The sequence below is a fragment of the Melopsittacus undulatus genome, chromosome 7 (assembly GCF_012275295.1).
Source record: "Melopsittacus undulatus isolate bMelUnd1 chromosome 7, bMelUnd1.mat.Z, whole genome shotgun sequence".
Lineage (NCBI taxonomy): Eukaryota > Metazoa > Chordata > Aves > Psittaciformes > Psittaculidae > Melopsittacus > Melopsittacus undulatus.
In genome coordinates, this window is record NC_047533.1 from 48090998 (window position 1) to 48112784 (window position 21787).

The 21787-nt window shown below is 36.0% G+C and overlaps 1 protein-coding gene across 1 annotated transcript in view; it reads left to right on the plus strand.

The window, feature by feature from the left end:
- CCSER1 (coiled-coil serine rich protein 1) overlaps nucleotides 1–21114 on the plus strand; it is a 446682-nt gene extending 425568 nt beyond the window's left edge. Inside the window, exons 10-11 of the mRNA XM_034065046.1 lie at nucleotides 14002–14079; nucleotides 20820–21114. Coding sequence (XP_033920937.1) covers nucleotides 14002–14079; nucleotides 20820–20900 — 159 coding nt within the window. The 3' untranslated portion in view covers nucleotides 20901–21114. The remainder of the gene's footprint in view (nucleotides 1–14001; nucleotides 14080–20819) is intronic.
- Nucleotides 21115–21787: the final 673 nt, after the last annotated feature.

The window sequence follows — 21787 nt, forward strand, 5'->3', positions numbered from 1 at the left end:
AGTATGTGTAGTGTTTGTTCTGGAAGACTAATGTTATAAATAATGAATGCCCCCCTTCCTCTTTCTTTCTCTTAGCTTTTATTGCTGAGCAGACATCATATGATATGGAATATCCTCTTGGCTGGTTTGTGTCAGCTGTCCTGGCTGTGTCTCCTCCTAAGATCTTTCCCAGTCTACCCAACTTTCTTAAAAAGTCTAATCTATGCAGGCTGCTTTGCTGAATGCAGAGAAGTTCTGGATGCAGGGAAGGTGTAAGAAAATAGGATGAAGACCAGCAGTGTGGAGGATATACTGCTCTGCTGTTAATGTGACTGTGAAGTCCTGTTTTCTTGATGATTTTGTGGAGTCCCAGCTACAGAAACAGACCTAGCTGCAGAGTGGCTGCATGGAGTTTGGCCAGACAGAGAAATAGAAATATCCCATATGAGGCAATGGTTGTAAGATTAAACATAAAGTGAGGGGCATCACCCTGCCTTCTGGAGGTTGCTGAACTTGACTCAAAAAGTCTAGATGCACAATTAGGATATATTATAATACAAAGCTAATGTACACAGCTTGTAAGTTATTCTGTGATAGAGAAAATGGGTGCTCTGCTTCCTGTGTGGAGAAAAAAAAAAGGTAACAAGGTTAATAAAGATGCTATGAGTTTGTATTTTCATGCACCAGAATGTTCTAAGGCCATAAAAGTATTGGTTCAAAGATAACTTTTGCATTGAAATGAATTCCACTTTTTGTCATTCCTGTGACATATTTACTGCTTTAGTAAGAACTCTGCAAATGGTGTCAGCCCTAGCGCTTTGGTGTCCAGTTGTTGTGACTGCCTCTGAAACTGAAGTTACTGTAATGAGGAGAGACCTTGGATTTCAGGATCGTGCATATTGTAAATTAAAGTCTAAAGGGAAAAGCAAAATCTCTCATTGGCAGAGAAAGAACAAAGGTTATTAATAATTATGTAGCAGGGAGAGAAAGGACCAGGTACAGGTACAAGTAAGGAAAAAATAGGTCTACAAGGAGAAAATGGGAATGGAAAGAAATGAATGGAAAAGAGTAGTTTCAGATCTAGTGCATTTGAAAAGAGAGAAGAGGAAATTAAGTCAGGTGAATACAATTTTGTGTCAGAAGTTTAGCTTTATAGCATTTACATTCTATTCTTAATTATCCTCACCATAAAATGTTTGGGTTTTGTTTTTTTGTTTGTGGGGTTGCTTGGTTGTTGTTTTTTTTTGTTGGTTGGTTTTGGTTTTTGTTTGTTTTTTGTTTGTTTGTTTTCCTGTGAAAGCTTTGTATCATATCAGTGGAATAGACTGCCCTATTTGGTCACTATCTTTAACCAGGTAAGGATTACAGGTTACACCAGCTGAAGAAAGCTGGTGAACCTTCAAGGGTACCACCTGAGTTTGAGAGACCAGCTGTTGAACCAAAGGTGGTCTTCTGAATATAGTCCCATTAAAACTCGTTTTGATTTCCACTGACAAACTAATGATCTCTTCATGTTGCCTGTTTCTTTTGTTCTGTGTGTTATGTGTGAGTTCCTTGATTAAGTCTATGTGTGATGCATTTTCCTTCTACTTAAGAGTGTATGTAGTGACTGGCATCAGGATCAGTAAATCAGTAAAACAGACAATAAATGGTACATAGTAGTTTGAGGAGCAGGTAAAACTTTGCAGATGATTGGAGCTGATCTGAATATATAGGGTCAGATGCTATGGAAGATGTCTGTAGTGCCTGAGGAGAACAAGCTAAGACTAGAGTGGAAATGAAATGCACTCAGAAGAACACAAATCAGGAAAACTAATGTTTGCACTGTCTACTGTACTCCCTGTGGTAGGATTGGAAACTTAGGCTGCCAAAACCAATTAAGTCTTTCATAGGTTGGGTGCAGTTTTGGCACTTCAAAAATTAGCTACTGTCTTCACTTTTGCTTGTGTGCAAATTCTGATAGGAAAGCAAATGCTGTTTCTGTAAGTGATGCTGGAAAAATCAGTGTATACAGAATAAACAGAGCATCCCTTTCTGAAAACGTTGAACACTGCGTTAGTTTTCAAGAAGCTTGCCAGTCTTTTGACATAAAGTGATGCTTGTGCATAACAAGTCAATGTTGTCTGCAGTATTTCTTGAACATAGAGCTAGAATAACCTGATAGTTTAAGACAACCTACTTGAGAAGTTCTGTAGAACTCATGAAAAGCTCAGCTATTTCTTTAATAGAAGACAACATGTATCTGCCATTTCAGATAATACTTATACTTTAAAATTACATTTATTCAAGTAATTCTGTTTTCTGCTTTTGTATTTCATGTTTCTCATGGTTTAAAGCCCTGTTGGCAACCCAGGAAAAAACACGCAGCCCACTCTCTCACTTCCCCTCCTTCCTCCCCCCACTTCTGGAGGGATGGGGAGGAGAATCGAAATAACGTAACTCACACAGGTTGAGATAAGAACAGTCCAGTAACTAAGGTATAACACAAAACCACTACTGCTACCACCAATAGTAATAATTATAAGGGAAATAACAAGGGAAGAGAATACAACCGCTCACCACCCGCTGACTAATACCCAGCCTGACCCGAGCAGTGATCTAGCTCTTCTGGATAACTGCCTCAGTTTAAATTGTGGCCATGACGTGCTGTGGTATGGAATATCTCTTTGGTTAGTTTGGGTCAGGTGTCCTGTCACTGCTTCCTGCTGGCTTCCCCTCCTCCCTGGCAGAGCATGAGACTCAGAAAGTCCTTGGTCAGAGTAAACATTCTGACCAGCAACAAAAACATTGGTGTTATCAGTGCTGTTCCCAGGCTGAAAGTCAAAACCACAGCACTGCACCAGCTATTAAGGAGGAGAAAAATGACTACTACTGCTGAACCCAGAACAAATTATGTAATTTGCAAATAGACATGTGATAGCCTACTGTAAATGTATCATTGAATTCAGAGGAAGGAGGCTTTTGTTGCCATGAAAGGAGTAACATACAATAAATGCTTGATATGTGAAAATAGGCAAATACTTTGTGATTATCAAATATGTAACAGCCTAAACCAATTTTTCTATATACACTTTGAGAGTTCAGTGATGTTCTGATCTTTGGTTCTGCTGAGTCAGTTTGATTTTTCAAGAAAATATATAGGAAACAAAATGTATTGGTGAGGGGAGGGAAGAAGGTGGGGTGTCTTTAGTCAGATTTCAGCTCTTTGAAAAGCATTTAAGTAACAGAGCAAAATCAGATTTTTTTGCCTTGCTCCTTTTTTTAAATTACCGATAAGCAAAAATGGGCTGAGCTTTTTGCACAGTTTACACTTTATGATTGTAGGTGCTTTTTTGTGTTATGGTGGTTTCTAAATCCACAGATATCTTGTTACATAGGATACTGCAGGATGTTTCAAGAGAAAACAGAAATCTAAACCAAGTAGCAGTAGTATGATGTAGAGGCATAGGTTGTTACTCTACTACAGGGTCTCACAAATAAATTCTAAATTGCTTTTGCCATAGCTTTTAGATGCATGCTTAGTGGGTCTTGTAGAGTCTGGTTGCTTGCATGTTAATAAAACACCCATTTCTTTAGCATGTTTTGTAACTTTGGTTCGGTTTGAAATTTTGGAAACTATGGCTCCTAGTTGAGTGCAACGAGTTTTAGGTTAAAGCAAGTTGTTTGGGTGTTTCTTTGTTTTTTGTTGTTGTTGTTGTTGTTGTTGCAGGGGGGGGTGTTGGTCGTTTGGGTTTTTTTTGTTACTGTTCTGAGGAGGTTTGTTGGTTTTGATTTGGTTTTGGTGTTTTAGGTTAAACAGATGTTTGGTTTTGTATTCTAAAAATGCTAACCAGGACTTAATCCCTGGATAATGTTATGTGGTTGCTAAATATTTATAACCCAAGATCAAGCCATCCAGTGAGCTATTTGATGTAGTAATAATAGTATTAGTTTATATAGACTTTTTTTTAAAAAAAAATGTGCATTGGTAAAATCAGCCACGGGCTGTAACACTGACTTTCACTCTGTGTTGCCTCTTAATTCTGGTTACTGAAGTACTGGGTCAGTGCAAGGGTCTATGCAGCCCTATCTGTCCCTGGTGGTGCCACAACCAACAACTTACAGAAAAGCTGATACATGAACGCATGTGATATTTTCCTCAATGCTCTCCCAGTCTATCATTTTGCAACTCAGGGGAGCTCCTGAACTGTGTGTTACCTCTTTATTTGTTAACACCCAAAGGATCTCTGCTCCTCACTTGTCCAGTCCCATTTTACAGTGCTTGTAGTTTTATACCTCTTGTTCTCCTTCATCCATTCATTGCATCTCTTAACATGCCTAGTTTGAAAGTGCTTTTGTTTCAGAGCTGTCTTTGTTGGTTTACACTTACAGATCAGAGGGAGCCTCTGGTTTTCTACCAACAGACAGAATTCACCTTCCTTGCTCTGCATCTTTATAAGATGCTAGAACATGTAGCATGTGTTGAGAAATGAAGCAACTTCCTAGGCAACAGTGGCTTATCTAAAAGCAGCATTTATAAACAAATGTGGTTTTGACAGTAGGAACACATTATGAGCTGAGACAGCACTGTGGCAGCATTAAAGAACACTTGTAAAAAATTTTAGCAAAACAACTTTATCAACAATAGTGTACTGACAGGCTGATTATGAGCCAATAAGGAGGAATTATGTAGTAGATTGAATTTATATTAAAGTGGAAATTGACTGTTGATGCTTCCTCAAGTGCCATAGGTTCACCTTCCTCTTTTTTTCACTTCTTTTCAGGCAAAACTAGAATTTATTCCTCTTTTGTCTGGAAAACTCTATTAGATAGTATCAGGGTGTCTCCTTAGACTTCTATAACATAGTTTTTCTGCTTTCATGAAGATATTACTCTTTGAGATGTTATTTCCCCTTTTCAAACAGTTTTATGTGACAGCTGCTTATGGTCATGATTAGAAGTCATCTTTTTGGTTCCATTATAGCAGTAGTCTGGGGACCATAGCAGCATAGTTTGCTTATGATGTATGTCAGTGGGAAATAGAGATCTAGTTCCCCATTTCCTTAAATGGTGAGAAATCGTATTTTGAAAGGAATATAAAAAGGACAGACCTTTTTTCAGTACTCTTTCCTGAAGATCCCATAATGATTCTAGAAATAGTAATTAAAAACTTATTTTAGATTCATTGTGCTAGAACCCCTTTGTGCATGTGCATTATACCAAAACCTAGAATGTAAAGGTTACTTTCTATGTACAGTGTAAGAATTGTTAGTATTTTTTGTGGGTGCTTGGAAAAGTACAACTTTTACACAGCAATGAAAATGTTTTGAAAATATTTTGCTACATATTTCATTACTTTCATCAATTGAAATCGAAACATCAGCACTATAAATGCTTAACCATGTTTCAGCATCCTAATGATTTGCTATGGAATTTGTAACAGCCACACAGCTTTCATGAAGTCAAACTCCCAGCATTAGGAAAGTTGCTAAATGGTCAAAATGCTTCTGCTTAAACACAGTAGTACAAAGCTGCAGAACATTACTTGTGAGTCTTGGTTAGATGTGCAAAAGTATTTGTAATATGATAACACTTACTGAAGTGTGTTGGTTTTGTCTTATTGAATTAATTATGATATATTTGATATTTAATTTTCAGTATCTCAACTGAGTTAAGTGGGTAAGAGTGAAGGGCATGAGTTGATAAACTTAAATTCACGGTAAAAAGGTATCTACTTCAGTCATTTTCCAGTGTCAATTTCTGGCAAAACCCATGCTGTGGCTTTTGCTGAAAGCAGGTTCGTGATGGGTGAAAGTGCCTTTTGGTCTTTGCTTGAGCAAGTAATTGCTTATGCAAAAGTCCTTAGAGTGCATCTGAGAGCCTGCTGCAGTGACTGAAACTTTTTCACAAGTGATACTGCTACATCCTATTCCGTCCATGCATTTCAGGCTTTCACTGATGTTCCCTGCTTCTCTGTAATTCTCCAAGCCTCATTTTCACATACAGTCCTCAAACATTCTTTTGGATTTCTGAACATTACCTGGGCTGAAGGCACTGTGTGCTGTGGCTAGGCTAGGCTGAAGGCACTGCATGGTAGTCTGCCTGCCAGCTGCCAATCTGGCTGGTTTTAAGCTTGAAAGTCCTGCTGAAGCCTCTTGCCAGCTGAGGCCCTTTGCATCTGTCCCGTGATTTTCATGAAGCTTATAAAACTTCCTATTTTATAACTTTGTTGCTTAGATTAGTTAGTATTGACTGTTGTAATAAGGAAGGATGTACAGGATAAGGACAGATGGACAGGCAGGGTGATCTCTTTCAGAGTGTGCATGTGAGTATGCAACTTTGATGGGCTGCATATGAATGCAGGGCAAAAGCAAGTCACATATTTGTCCTGTTCTGGGAGTGCTAAACCTAGAATGATGGTTCTTCCCAGAATACTTGTCAAAATATACAAATATTTTACTGAATAATTGGCATAATGTCACACTGGGAATGACTCAAAGAATGGCAGCTGTGGGTTGTTTTCAGTATTGCTAGGTATACGTACTGTGGTACAGGGATCATACTTTGTTGCTATCAGTAAGACTTCAGCCTATTTGTTGTAAAGTTCAACATGTTGATTCCCATGGTGGCAACAGTTATTTAATGTGATTATTTTCTGTATTCATTTAACCAGCATATGATCAAAATGTGCCCCATGCAGTTGCTGGGCAACTTGAAAAAGACCCTTTCATTACATTTGTACTATATGCTTCTTATGCCACAACTGTGAAACTCATTCCTCAGGACAGCAATCTGTAAAATTGCTGTAAACACTTAGCTGTGTAAGGTTTAATTAATGCCAGAAACCTTCAATAAGCATCAGTTGCAATTTGGAATGTGCTGGGTTGATGATTCCTGCACTCTGCCTAATGCACATGCTGTTAAAACTCTGTGCAAAAGTGGCTAGTACTGACATTAATCACATCCCACGAATGTCCCTGTGCACACAGAGGGAAAGGAACCCACAAACCAAGAGAAGAAGCATTTGACAGGCAATGCACTTAAACATCTCCACTTAGAAACCTAAAGGACAAAGTGCATAACGTCAGCATTTCGTATGGTGGGGGGAGAAAAGCATAGTCAATGAGTGCTTTTGATGCTTTCAAAAGTTAAGAAAACTTCCCCAAATAAAGCTTTATATGAAATGTGCTGCAGAATCATCTGTTCATTATTACGATAGGATTTTCATAACACACTTGCTTTTTGTATTGCATTTTTAGCCAGAGTTATTCCTTCAATGAATACTGGTAGTCACAAAAAAAAAAAAGAAAACAGGGGAGAAGTTATGGAGAGAAGCAAACACACAAACCAACACAAACCAACTGCTTCAAAACAGACATTTTGGAACAGGCTTTGAAATTCTGTTTGTGTACCCATGCAGAACCTGGCAGCATTTAAAATCATGTACACCATGAAAGTGATAAATGTGGTTGCTTTGTAAAGGGATAAAGGAAGAAAACCTGCAAGGTTATAAACTGTGTGCTTTCTTTGTTTATCAGACTTGATTGGTTTGTGTTCGTTTAACTGTTTTCTATTTGTGTGTGTCAGCACAACTCTGCCAGCTGAGTCATGAGCATTCCAATGAGAGGCGATGATGTGGCAGTGTATTTTAATGAAAGTAGAAGTGCAGGTATAATCTATCTAATCCATTTTGTCCTGTAGGTTCTTGAAAAAGGTAATTCTTGCTACTCCAGGAGAAAGGTCTCATGCTGCTTCTCTGAGACAAGTATTTGAAACAAATATGTTTATATCCTTAAGGTTTAGGATAGTAATTTTCTAACTTGCAGTTGTTTCTAAAAAAAAATAATGCTGCTTTCCTTGGCCTATAAGCAGTTTAATTCAAGACTTTACATGTTTCATCTCCATTTTCAGCTAGTAAACTTAGAGAAAGCACAATGTACATGAGGTAAAACCTTGTTGCTGATGAAGTATTTTATAGCTGATGGGTTAACCATTGCTGTCTTAAAGAACAGTAACCAGTATCACATCTTGAAAGATGTTATTAATACTGTTCATTTAAGTAAAGGAGAACTCAGTTGAAGAGATTGTCAATGCCATATCTATGGTGTCCATTTAGGAACAAAAAAAAAGGCTATAATATTGTTAATAGAAGGTGTGCAAGTGGGATCTTTTGAACATAAATGTGTAGTTCTGCTTTACAGTAATCTCGCACAAAATTGACCTGACTATTTCTCACAGTTGTGGAATCTGAGAAAGTAACTGAATCTGGAAATTAAAGCACATACATTGAACTTTCATGGTTTGAGGAAAACTACTTTTCTGTATAGGATGCAAGACTTGGCGTGTGGGTCTGTGCAGCACTCTGTAACTGCAAGCAGCTTCATACATGACCTTGAAAAATAAATCACCTATTGACCATTTTTGTTCAAATATTTGTGGGAAAATCAAGTCAATAGCACTAATTTTGTGTGTGTGTGTTTTGCCGCTGTAAGGCTTAAGGTCTTTTATCGCAATTTCTGAGTTATCAAACTGGGCTTGTATTGTCTCCTAGGCTTGTCTGTTAGATGTCTTGTATTTCAATACAGGGTCTTATTTGTCTAGATGGTCATAGTGCTGTAGCAGTGATAATCTAAGGACATAAGGACTGAGGGAGAGCTAATTAATTAGATAAGATAGCATTAGACTCTGGATGCAACCATAACAAAAATTAAGACTAAACCCATTACTTATTAATAACTATACTTGTAGAGGTAATTCCTGCATGAATGACTGTGCTTGATGTGTCAGCCTTTTTATGACTGCACTACTGCTTGTTTTTACTTCCCTTTCAATAACCTTCTCAGGGTTTTGTGGTGTTCTTGTTATTGTTGCTGGCGGGTTAAATTGACATCAAGTTTTATGGCTATATTATTCATAAAGTTTATCATACAATTTTTTTATTGTATTGCATTATTCAAAGCACACGTGGCCACATTTGGGTCATATATGAATGTGTGAATTGGGGTGGTTTTTTATTATTTTAGGGTTTTTTCTATTTTAGAGAAGTAGTGACTAGAAAATTTCCTGTATACTTTCAGTTATGTGTGTACATAAACCTATGTCTTTATAGTAGCCTCTATTTATTATGGAAAATACAATCAGTAAGGAAATGACTACTTTCCATACAGTCCTAGTGCATGATTGAATGATAATAACAAATAATAACTACATATTGCTTTAAAATATAAATTCTAAAATTTTAATAGTACCTGGAAATGTAGTTGTACTTTTTGTTGATGCAAAATACAGTGGGGTTTTTTTGTGGTTTTGGGTTTTTTTTTTTAATTCTCCTAATCCAAGAAATAGAAGGTAATTTTTTAATATAGCATGAACAGATACCCGCCACTGTTTAATCACAGAATCATAGAATAGTTAGCATGCTGTATCTTAAAATACCTTCCAAAGATGCTTTTGAAAAATATAGGTAAAAAGTCAGGTGTGTTTGCAAAATCCTTATCCTGAATTTCCGTGGTGGTCTTATGTCCCAGTAAACATTTGGTTTTGATTTTCCAATACATATGCAGGTGGTAATTAGAGTGTTTTGGTTGCAATGTGGTCCAGTCAAATAAATGGGAGTAAGATGATACAATTTTTAAGGGTCTTTTCCTGTTGGTGACACTCCTCAGCTCAGTGGGCTAGGAGGTTCACTTTTTTGTGTGTTTTCTGCTTCTCATTCTGTACTCTCAAAGCTTGGAGTCTTACTTTTACTAGTAGTATACAGCACTCAGCAAAATGGAAGAGTTTTTCTCTTGTAGAACTTGGGGGTGTAAAGTTTAAGAAAATACTTGGGATTGTAAGGATTTCAAACTTTTTAAAATATAACAGTAATAGCCCTCTTTGACTATGACCTAGTAAACATTTCTTTGCATTACTGTGAGTAGGATTAGCTGGTGTGACTATAGTGGGGTTTGTAATTCTATTAAAATTTGAAATCTTGTTCACTTTCAAAGAGTTATGAGGTGATTACACTTTCAGAAGTTGGGGTTTTTTCATTAAATGTATTCAGACTTGGCAGTAACTAATTATTAAAGTATTGCAAACTGCTTGGGGACAGGCTTGTCTTTGCCTTTCTTGATCAACACAAGGGTACTGTATCCTGATAGAAATCAAAGCAGAAGTGACATCATTTTCATTCCAGGTACCAGTCTTTCCATATGCATGGGACTTTGCCCTTGTGTTTTACAGAAAAATTATAATGTAAAAACTAAAAAACTAATTTGGTTTGTATAAGAGTCCCATGTGAAAACTATTAAATGTTCACTGGAATTCCATGAGGTTTTGTTTTTTGTAATTCCCAGTGATTTGACAGAGCTATAATGCTCAATGAAACTTGTATTAGTGCATACTTGGGTTCATTCCCACCAAGTTCCCCCTGGTTTTCACCCAGTGATGAGCTAGTCACACCCATTTGCCACTATGACTGCAGAGTAATGCATTTAATTTTGTTGTGGCTTTTTGGTATCTTAGTTCTTGGTACTTTATCTATTGAGTGTTGAATCATACTGTAGCTGCTTTCTTATCCAGTGCTCAAGAGACAGCTGAGCTTCACAAAGCATTTTCAAGTGTGATGTGATTCAGCTATGCTGTATAAGTTATATTTTCATCCCAAACTGAGACTCAAACCAAGAGGGACTCAATTTCTATGGAAATAGCTGCCATAAAGTCAATTCTGTAGCTTGCTCTACTCTGTAAATTAGATAGAATAGATGCCGGAGAGCAGGTTTTTGTGCTACTTGTTATCCCTTTGCTCTCATTGCCTAACTGCTGCTGTTGATTAAGTTTAATCCCAAAGCACACCAGAATTAAAAGACTTTGCATTTTATAAGTCTTCCTAAGAAAAGCTTTCTTTCTTCACAGTTCTATTGTAAACATAAGTTGTTATGCACAGTGGGTAAGTGCCTGAAGCAAGGGAAACAATCATATATAAACGGTAAATCTGACTGCAGTGCTGATGCTGACAGTTGTAGGCTGTTTTGGATGTATGCGAGAAAAAAAAATAAAAAAAAAATACATCTTCATGAAATTGTACAATAATCTGTCCAGACTGTAGGGGAGGAAAAAAAATTAGTATGTTGTCACCTAGGCAAAATTGATTCTTTAGTGACAAAAGCCACAGCACCACTGGCTAACATACTATTCCTCCAAAACAGCTGGAACAGTTAAGTTAGGAGAAGTTCAGAGAAGGAACATTGTGAAAAATGTCATATGTTACAAGATGTATTAACCTATACTGACTCCTAAATACAAGTAGTCTTATAGTAACTATTTTACCTAGTAGCTGTCTTTCAGTGGTGAAAGTCCATTTTTCACGTATTATTTTATCTTATATTTCACTTATCTATTCTGTCTTTAATGTATTGCATGCATGTGAATGGCTGAGGCCTGTTATCTTCCTATTTCTACAGCTTTTGGTGACTTACTATTTTATTACTATGCAATAAGAATACCATCAATGACACGCTTTTATACTAGCAGCTGTTTAAGATATAAAATATGTGTGGGCTTACTCCCGTGTGAAGGAATAGCTTTATTGATCATAGAATCACAGCCCAATGCTTTTCACCAAGGCTGTTGAAATTCTTCAGTTACTATTATCAGTAATCTAATCAACTGCAAATGATAGAGAAAAGGTCCTTCCACATGGTTTTTATCTCTCTGTCCTTGCAACACACACACATGCAGACACATATGTTGAGAGCAAGGGGTTGCAATAAGTGTTGCTGTCAATGCTGTGATGAGTTATCTGACTTAAAAGTTGCCCACAGATCTTCTTGCATTTTTATTAATCAGAGACCAAGGAATGAGAGCTTTTCATGTCCTTAGCCATGCTACTATGCATCTTTACTGTTAATGCTGTTTATTTTAATGAGAGGGAATAAACATAATGAACAATAAGAAAAACTGTTAATTTATGCTTTTTAAGCCCCCAAGAAGTACTTCATCTCATAAAAAAAAAAATCAAAAACTTTGGTCTTTAGAGAGGCAAAGGCGGCAGGTGTCTTATTTACCTAGAAAAGGAGGATAATGAAGGATCTGTTTGGAGTATTTTTGCTACCTAGTATCTTGTAGAGAAGGCAGACCCCACTCCTCTCGGTTACTGGAGTGGATGATGGGACATCTTAACTTTCTGTGGTTCCATGAAATATCTCAGAAGAAAAATGGTGGCATTAAGGAAGCATTGTATACCATGTTTTGCCTTTCTTAAAATCTTTACATTTCAACATAGACTTAAAAAGCTTTTGGAAGCTTTTTTGTGCTGGGGAGAAGGTGATAGGATGCAGCATATGCAGTTAGTGGTATGAAGACTGGGTCATGAATGGAAAAAGTAGCTAATTATTCAGTTTCACTAGGAAGCCTTTGAGAAAAAGATAACTGCTGTTTTAAAGTAGCAGGAGGGTCTGAAGTAAGTTTTAGTACTTGGAAAATTGCTTGAAAATATTACTTTACAATAGGAACTGTGTCTAAGAGAAATGATGTGATGGTAGTTGAAGGCTGCTACGGGAATATACATGCAGGTAGCTTATTTCTTTGTTATGAATTAATGTTCAAGTGAACTACTTGCCTTGTGCAGATCTTTTATTTGGCTGTTTTGCTGAATTCAGAAAAAAGGTCAGGTTTTATTTCCAGAAGTCCTTTTCCAGTATCTGGTCAGCTGGAAGTTTGTCTGTCTTTCCCATTTGTAGTACCTTAATAAAAAGTAAATAAAACAGATTGTCTTCCTTTTCAGACTGCCTCTTCATGCCATAGGCTGCTACAGTCATGGCAGCACTGCTGGATTGTTACCTGTTCCAGTGCCAAAGACCATAGTAACTGTGCAGGCTCAGACTATCAAAACAGCATCTGAATAGTTGAGATACTGGAGATGGGGTCATTTAGGTGTTGTCGTGTTCCTGCTGCTTACATGCTTTTGGCCAAAATTCACTTAATGTAGTTATATGTGTCTTGCCTTGAAATGAATGGGTTTTTTTAAATATGTTGAAGAGACAATTGTAAAGGAAACCAGAACTTATTCAACAGCCAAAAATAATAACATTTCTATGTCTTTCTTTTTCAGTGAAAGCAGAGATTCATTCAACTTGAGACTCAGTTAACTTGCAATTCACTTTACAGAAATTCTGATTTACTGTGATACATACCTGCCTGTACCATTAAAACATACTTTTGTAGGTCTTGAGGAATTTGAGTCAAAGTCTTTTGTATGGATATAGCTGAACATAATAATGAATCCATAGGTGCAAAACCACATATCAGTGCAGGACTGTGTTTTCTGTTCATGGAATCTCCCCTTTCTGTGTGCCTTATCCTGCATATTTACAGTGGTTTTATTGTACACTTTCTTCTGAAAAATTATATGGTATACGTACTTAGTGAGGAGTTTCAATGAAGTATCAAAATCTTTTTTTTGAGTGAAGCAGAATTACATCAGAGCAGCCAGATTTCTTGCTTAAGCCTATCACAGAGATTCCATGCTGCACTTCCAAAAATGACAGAGGTACAGAGGGACAAGCATAGGAAAAATAGAAATCAGTACAATACCCAGGAAATGTTCAGGCTTTGCTAACATGTTTACACCATGGAGGTGGGGGAAATCATCTCAGTGTTGTGGTCTGTAGTGGAGTTTTAATGTTTCTTTAAAAAAAAAAATTAGTTTATTTGGTTCGTTTAATAGTTCCCGTGTTTACACATTTCACTGTTGCTGCTGGGTGCTTTGTACCTGTATCTATTCTGGAAGAAGATTGCTTTGCATCACGCTCCAGTGACATTCATGTGGGCCCAGCACTACTGCATAACTGGACTGTGCCAATCCACTGTCTAAGGGAAGGATAAGTTGATACAAGGAAATAACAGTAAAGAAAAAAGTCTCCCAGAGAGAACAGTGCCATAATAAGTCTATTTCTGAACAGTTGTCCATGCGTGATATTTGAACTTATCTGGATATTTGTAATGGCAAAACCCAGTGAAGAAAAACGTGACTTAGCTATGATGTGTCATTTTGTTTTACAGGAAAAGGCTCAGTGCTTTCAGAAGGCTCTTGCTTCTCAAGCAGATAAATCCACTCAGACAGAACTCGTGGGCCATGATGTAAGTAGCTGTATCAAACAGTATTTTTTATCATCTTTGTGGGTGTTCAGACTTCTGTCAGCCTGTTTGCCTCTGCTGCTGTGTCCATGCATTAATTTAGTGAGATTTACTGGAGCACCATTCATCCTTTGGACTTAAATGATTCTAAAATATCTTCTGAAAGATGAGAAGATAATTACAACTATCTGCCAGCATGCCAATGCCCTATTAACTTCATGCTTTATGAAGACCTGAGAATTAGCATAAGTGAATGTGGAAGACATGTATTAGTGGGTTGTTTTAGGTGTTTTTTTGCGATATTCATTTACGCACTTATTGACAATTTAAAGAGGTTATTATGTTTATAATCACCGTATGCTGTCTAAACAATATTTGAACTTTAGAAGATAATTGGATAAATACGGTTTTGCCAAGTGATGTTAATCCTGAAGAGCATCTGTCAGAATTTCTGCTAGAAGGTGAATTAATAGTATGGTATCCTGATACAAGAACATAGCCAAGGAAGATTCCTTAACTCTAAAAATAATGGGTGTGTTTCCTTTTTTTTTTTTTCTTTTTTTTTTATGGAAGTATTCTGTCTGTGGGACATTGGTTGAGTATGTGTAAGAGATTCACATGTTTATATGAGCCATCTTGAATAACTTTTGATTATGAATGCCACAATGTGGAATATTTAGTACAGTCCTGTTCTGTGATTTGAGCAAAATCAAACAATGCTTCTTACTGTCAAAATAAGGCTGTGGTTCTGCATTCATATATATTGACATGCTCCTTCAGATTTATAATGACAGTGTATTAAAGCAGGTTTTGAAGCCTTCCTTTCAGTATGTTTTGTATCAATGGATCATGAAAGTTTTGTCTTCTGAGCCTTTGTGTAGTCTTCTGAAGATAGAACCATTAAAAAATTCCCATTTGAATCTGAAAGTTCTTGAAGCTGTCTACACTTCCTGGGTGTTTTTTCAGTCTTTAGCTGATTGAAGTCAGGAGTACTTTTTTTAAGTAAAAAACTTTGGACAAAAATACAATTGCAATTATTGTCTTTATATATATTATTCAGCACTTGTTGGTTGTGAGTTTTTGTTTTGCTTTGTTTTCTTTTGAGTACCTTTTTATTTAGGGCAAGTAAGTCAGTACTTTTTTCAGTGTACCGGTCTGCACTAATTTCTTGTTCAAGGGTTGCCACGTACGAACTCTTCTGTTCTGCTGTGTCTGTGAAATAATGTCTGTTGAATTTACTGAAACTGTGAGGTGTATGTATTAATGGTAAATATCCCATAATATTCAAAAATACCTAAAACTTTTATTTTTTTTTTTATATTGTAATGGTATATCCCTTCTGGGGCAAATTATCCTTAACAGCTACTTTATTTCATCTTAGATGTTAAATAAAAATCTCCCACTGAAAATGAGAATAAACAATTTGGAGGGGTGGTTGTTTTTTTTTATTTCTTTGTTTAGATTTGGCAGTTTGTTTGCTTTTGTTTTTGAACCTGTGATTTATACATTCGGTTGTTCTCTCCTGAATTAAATATGTGGTATCTCATACTGCAGACATTCATGCTGTTAACTGGTTTTTCTGTTTGTTTGCTTGCTTGCTTGCTTGCTTGTTATTCCCAGTCTGTGTTTTTGGTTGAGAGTTTGGATGGGTTAGGGGGTGGATACCTTCTGCTCAGTAAAGGAGATGATTGACACTTCTGCAATAAAATTAGAATCCCTTCCCCCAGACAGATACAGTGTTCTGGCTGAGGTCTGAGTATTAAGATAAGAATAATTTTTGAAATTAGATTTTTTTTTTTTCAGCAGCATTCTCTTCAACATTAGTGGAACATGTTTTTCAATCTTCCGTGTTAAAATGCCTCTAGGGAAGGTTGAGAAATGTCATGGTTGCAATCGTATATTTTTTTATATAGGTTGATTCAATGCAAGAGCAAAAAGAAATATGGAGTGTTTTTGTATGGAACACATCCACCTGTATTTATCTTGTATGGAGTACTTGTGAAAATTGCCTTACAAGGAATTGATTACAGACAAAGTTGAACTAATCTGCAGGAATAAGACATGCTTATTGTGACCATCCATGAAGGGAATTTAATGGAGAAAAATGTGCAAATAAGTTAGCACTTTTCATGATATTGTTAACAGCTTTGGCCATTTATTAGATTATGTAGCTTTCCTTCAAAGGAATGCTATTACAGGTAATGATAGATTCAGCTGTGTTTCTATTGAAGCCAAGTGGCAATTACATTTGTATTTGTTGCTTTTGTGTGAGATTTTAAAAAGCAAGTTGTAACCTTGGAAAATAGTATTTGTACATCGTTTTATTCATGATGTGCCTAAGTATTTATAACTATTAGAATAATATGCTGGTGTAAAATCAGGTTTAATAGAAAAACACAAAACATATCAGATGGTACAAGAGATAATTTTCACCCTATTAATCCCACATTCTTAGAATAACATACATTAAATAGTTAAGACACCTAATTTAACAGGTAAGCAGAAAAATTTAAGTTCATTCAATCATCACTACGGATTTGTTGCTGTAATTAAAAAAAAACACAAACCATCCAAACAAAATATTCACCTGTTTTATTTCTTCTTAATGCAACTTTAGAAGCTAACAAGAATCAGATAAAAGTGTTATCAGTTACATAACATTATTTTTTCAATGTGTACAAATATGGATATATACTTCAGAATGTAGTATTTTAGAAACCCTGGAGTTAGTGCTTCTGTGTACAGTTTGTTTTGTGTTCTTTCATATTCTTTTGTTTCACTGTATAAATTTAATATGTACCTATTTCACAAAAGAACCCTCCCCTGGAACAGATTAGCCCCCAAAAGAAAGCAATTCTCTGTTTTGTTTGACTTGTGGACAATGTTTCCAGTAGTTGAAACACTACTCTTTAGCCTTGAAATCATTTAGATGTGTTGTTAAAAGTAAATGGAAGTTCTGACTTTGACTTAGATGAGAAATGAATCCTTTTGTCCATAGGGTATACAGTAATGAAAAAAGGCTAGAGGCTAGCCTGTATTTAGGAAGGAATGGGTGGAAAAGGAAGAAATGCAGTCTTTTAAAGGGAAGAAATGTTCTTGCCTCTGTGGAGCTACTCTGAAAAAGTTTAAACAGTGTTGACTGAGAGCTTGAGGTAAGTATTTGAAGGAATGGAAGTTAATATAGTGTATAGTATCACATAACTGCAGTCAGAGTCTGGCTATCAGAATGATCAGCAAAGTTTGGGTCATGCAATCTTCTGCAATACCTGTAAATTGTTGGATAATACTTCTGATTTCTCTGTTTTCTCCCATGCCGCACACTGAGATTTTTCATCTGAAATTGCTTTAGAGCACTGTAATAGCTAGAAAGTGCAAGCTAAAGCCTGTCTCAGTAAAACTAATGTTTCTCATAAATAACTGTTTGAACTGTAAAGCACACTGCTTAATCTCTTTTCTGTATTGATGACCTAATATGAAGCCTAATTATGGAATTAAAACCTAATTTTTAAAATAGGTTTTGGTGGCGAGGAAAAAGGTCTTTGATGAAGAGAAATGCTGCAATTTCTTTAAGTGATTAACATGACCACCTTGCTGCTCGACTAACTTGAAAGTAAAATATCAAGCCAACTGCTGTGCACATTCGGGGGAATATATTAGAAAATAATCCTGAGGTTTCTTAGAAAGCTACTTGCTTTCTGCTGCAGAATCTCAAGGGATCTCCACCTTATGATTGTCCTAAATTTATTCCATTTTCATGTATGTGTCCTGAGACTCATTTAAAACATGTTGTGAGTCTTTCAGTAAGAGCCATGTATGCTGCAGATTGATGTGAGAGGCTGTTAAATGATAAACGATTAATATGTCTTAATCAATGGCAATTTAACTTCCTTCACTTTCCTTTGTTTACAAAGCTTTATTTTACTGAGAGATCAAGGAATTATTTCTTCCATGTCGATCAGGTTACTAAAACGAACTACAGGATTAATAGATACAGTCAACTAGCATTGTGATCAAGTTAAGCAATACAACTCTAGTTATAGCTGCTAGATAAATAGGTAGTCCAAAATATGCAGGTATCACACAGACACTCTGCAGCATATGCCATTGCTAACGAGTTTTCATTCAAATGTGTCTTGAAAACAGAATTAAACAATCACAGTATGGTTCTCTATTTCTGTGAGCAGAAGAAGTCTGACTCAGCACTGCTATGTCAGTCTTTATCAGTCTGTGGATGGAAAAAAAGTTGTACTTATTTTTATTCTACAGAGACTAGAAATTTGTAAGAGCTGATGTGATTTCTACAATGTCTATTCTGTCTTTGCCTTGTGCTGATATTATAGGTTTCACACCTTGGAACTGCTATTGTCTTTGGTCTTTGTCTTCTATACTGAGAGTAAACAGGTTTTGGACTGGTCCATAACTCATTCCTCAATTAATGAGAATCCTTTCTAGTTTCGTGGTCCTTATATTTTGTATTGTGCTTTTGGGGTCTCACACAACAAACTTGGCTTGTATAGGTTCCAGACTGTTTGCTGTTTGATTTGCATAGCTACAACTTCTTCTAGCAATCATTCTCTCTTCTTACGTTCATTTTTTTTTTTGATAGACAATTTCAAAATACTATTTCAAAATCTACTTGTGTTTTAGGATGTCCTACTTTTACAAATTCTGTCAAACTTTTCACCCATTAACAGTGAAATATTATGCAGAGAATTTTTTTGTTTTAATCACTGCCTCCCACTGACCCTTACCAAACGTACTGCCTTACCATCAAACCCGTAGGCACTTGCTGTTTGAATTCCATTTAGCCACAAAGTCATGAACATGAATGAGTTAATAAACCTAGTACTGCTCAGTAGGGGAGCAAACTGTTTAAGTCACCTGGGCTTGTGAGAGGATGCTTGCTTGTGCTCAGGCTTTGGTGTCTGTTATGCTATACAAAAAGCAGTACAGGTTTTCATATAAACAAGCTTCAAAGTAACTGGTTTCTGAAAGTTCCTTTATAAAAAGACAGCCTTCCACTTATCACTTTAATTCTATAGCTGATTATCAACAGGTATTATGTATTTAATTTTTGTGACCTCTAGGAATAAGGGACAGTAAATTTACATACTGTAGTGGTGCTTAATTAGTATGAATGATTTTCCACTTTGATTTGTGGAATGCAATTTTGCTTCTGTCTGCTTCTAAAAATAAGCTGCATGCTGTTTAAATATTTGTAGTAATGTATGGCTTGACAATGCAATAGCTGAGTTGCCTCATATAACAGAACTTAATATAACAGTGTAGCATCTGTATCTTTAAAAATATTCTTTTCCTGTCAGATGCTCTCCAGTAACAGTGCAATGTGTTTCTTGCCTTTTTTCCATCTTTCTACTTATTCTACATTTCTCTGTCATAAACTTCTTTTATCTTTGCATCTGAAGTTATGCTGTTGCCATCTCACTTTTAAAGTGCAATAAAATAAATATTGACCAGACCTACTGTAACTAGCTTTTTCTTCAGTGTCTTGGGGTGGGGGAGAGAAGAAGGGAAAGAAGGAGTGCATTTAGTTACTACCAACTATTCATCCTAGAATTTATTTTTTGAAGACAGTACTTTTCTCACTTTTTCTGCTTTAGCTCCATCATTGTCTTCTCTTTAGCATTCTCTTACATGAAAAGTAAAATTTTTTACTTAAGCATATCCATCCAGATATTTGATCTCATTTCTTATTTTAATTTCTAGGTAGTACTTTTAAGTGAGTATGACTTACCAAAATGTTATGGTGGGAGTGTATTTTCAGCATGTTATAATTACATTGTTTCTGTCATAAAGATGCTACCAGGCAGTTCATGACATCTCTAAGTAATAATTAAATGAGAAAAATTAATAATATTTTTTTAGTACATCCACTCTGATCTATTACGCTAAGTGTGGAAAGAAGCAGGACACTGACAAATAGGATGTTTCAGTACTTTTTATTTGGTTTAAATTAAAAAGCCATCCTTTTCCCACTAGATTATACCTTGCTGACTCTGTTCATGCATTATGCTGAATACTGGCAGTGTCCCATTTGTAATGCCAGTGAATGGTTTAGGAGTATCATAGCAGCACTGAAATGAAATGGTCTGAATTTTGTTCAAAAGAATGAACTGAGGGTTTAGTAAAGTGTATCCAATAGCAGAAATTTTTGAACCTAGAGATGTTTTGGCTTTGAGTATATTTTCTTTAAAATGATAAAAGCTTGGATTCACCTTGGAAAGAAAAGAAAAATTCAGAGATGAAGCACGGATAACCGCTGTATTAATGGATAGCCACTATCTTATAACGGATAATGTGTATATTTTTTGTTGTATGAGTACATTTAGAATGAAAGTTTTTTAATGCAGAGTGATCTACTTTTGTGTTGTGTGCATGCTGCATATAGATTCTCTTCATTAGCATAAACAAGCTCACTCTGGTGACCTTTCTCCTGTACAAACATGACATCTGTTGTATAACTGTTTTCTAACTAGAAATGTGTCATGCACAAGCTGACGAGTCATATTTCTGGTTTTGTATGCCTTGTTGCTTAATTCCTCGTTATGTTGATCATTAGTGTGAAAGAAGCTTTATTATTACATGCTGCCTGCATGACTGCATACAGCAGAAATGATCATTTTTCATTTAACATTGTGTTGCCATCAAACCATCTAAGATTTCATTTCTTTTTTCTTTTCTTTCTTTTTTTTTCTTCCCTTTTTTTTTTTTTTTTTTTTAAGGCCCCGTGGAATTCTTCATGTTCTGAAGGCTTACTTTACAAACCTATCAGCATTTCATTGGTTCCATCATTATTAAATTAAAACCCAACATCTGGACACTCTTCACTTATGGATTTAATTAAATGCTGCTGTATATGAAAGAGCTGCAAGTTACCATTACTGGCAAAATTCTACTACTTAACATGATATTTGCATTATCAACCATCAAACATCACTTCTTTGGCAGTAATATCTTCATTATTTTATATACCTATGAATAAATTATTAGTAAGCTTTTGCAAAATTATTATCTCAAATAAACCTCAATTATTCTTACCCGTTTGTGCACTTAGTCATCCGTTGGTGATTCACAAGTAAGAAAATCCTTCAGTGGTGCTTGTCTCTGAGACTGAAAAACATGAGTTGTCAAGATCTGGAAACCTAAGGAAACTTAGTTTTAAGAACCTGTTTTGGTTTTGTTTTTGTCTTTTTCTTTCAGTAATAATATTTTTGTACCGCTTGTGAATACAGGGTTAGCATCTTTCAATATGTGATCTGTTTGATGAATGTTCATAGGGATGTATGTATTTCTCATGTGTGATTCAAGAGACATTTCTGCAGAGTATTTGGTAAGCCTTTACAAGGTCAGAATTTAACCCCAGGAAATGGGATCGCTGATCCTAAAAACATACACTCTGATTTTTGTGTTGGTTTCTTTTGGTATTGCTTTTTTTTTTAATCCGTTAGGATCACAGGTTTATTTTGCTTTTTATCTTATTTTCTGAGTACTTCAGCTTCTAAGAGACAAGACAGCACCAATGCGAGCAAAGTAAATACTGTGTTTGCTGGATGCAACTGTGGTAGTTGAGTGGATAACTTCTGTTGTCCAAAGCCGGGGTGAGAGGGAAGGAGGGAGGAGGTTTGGTGCAATTCCTTTTTATGGCTTTATTAAGCAAAAAATCAGAAGGAAACTGGAGAGTTCACCACAA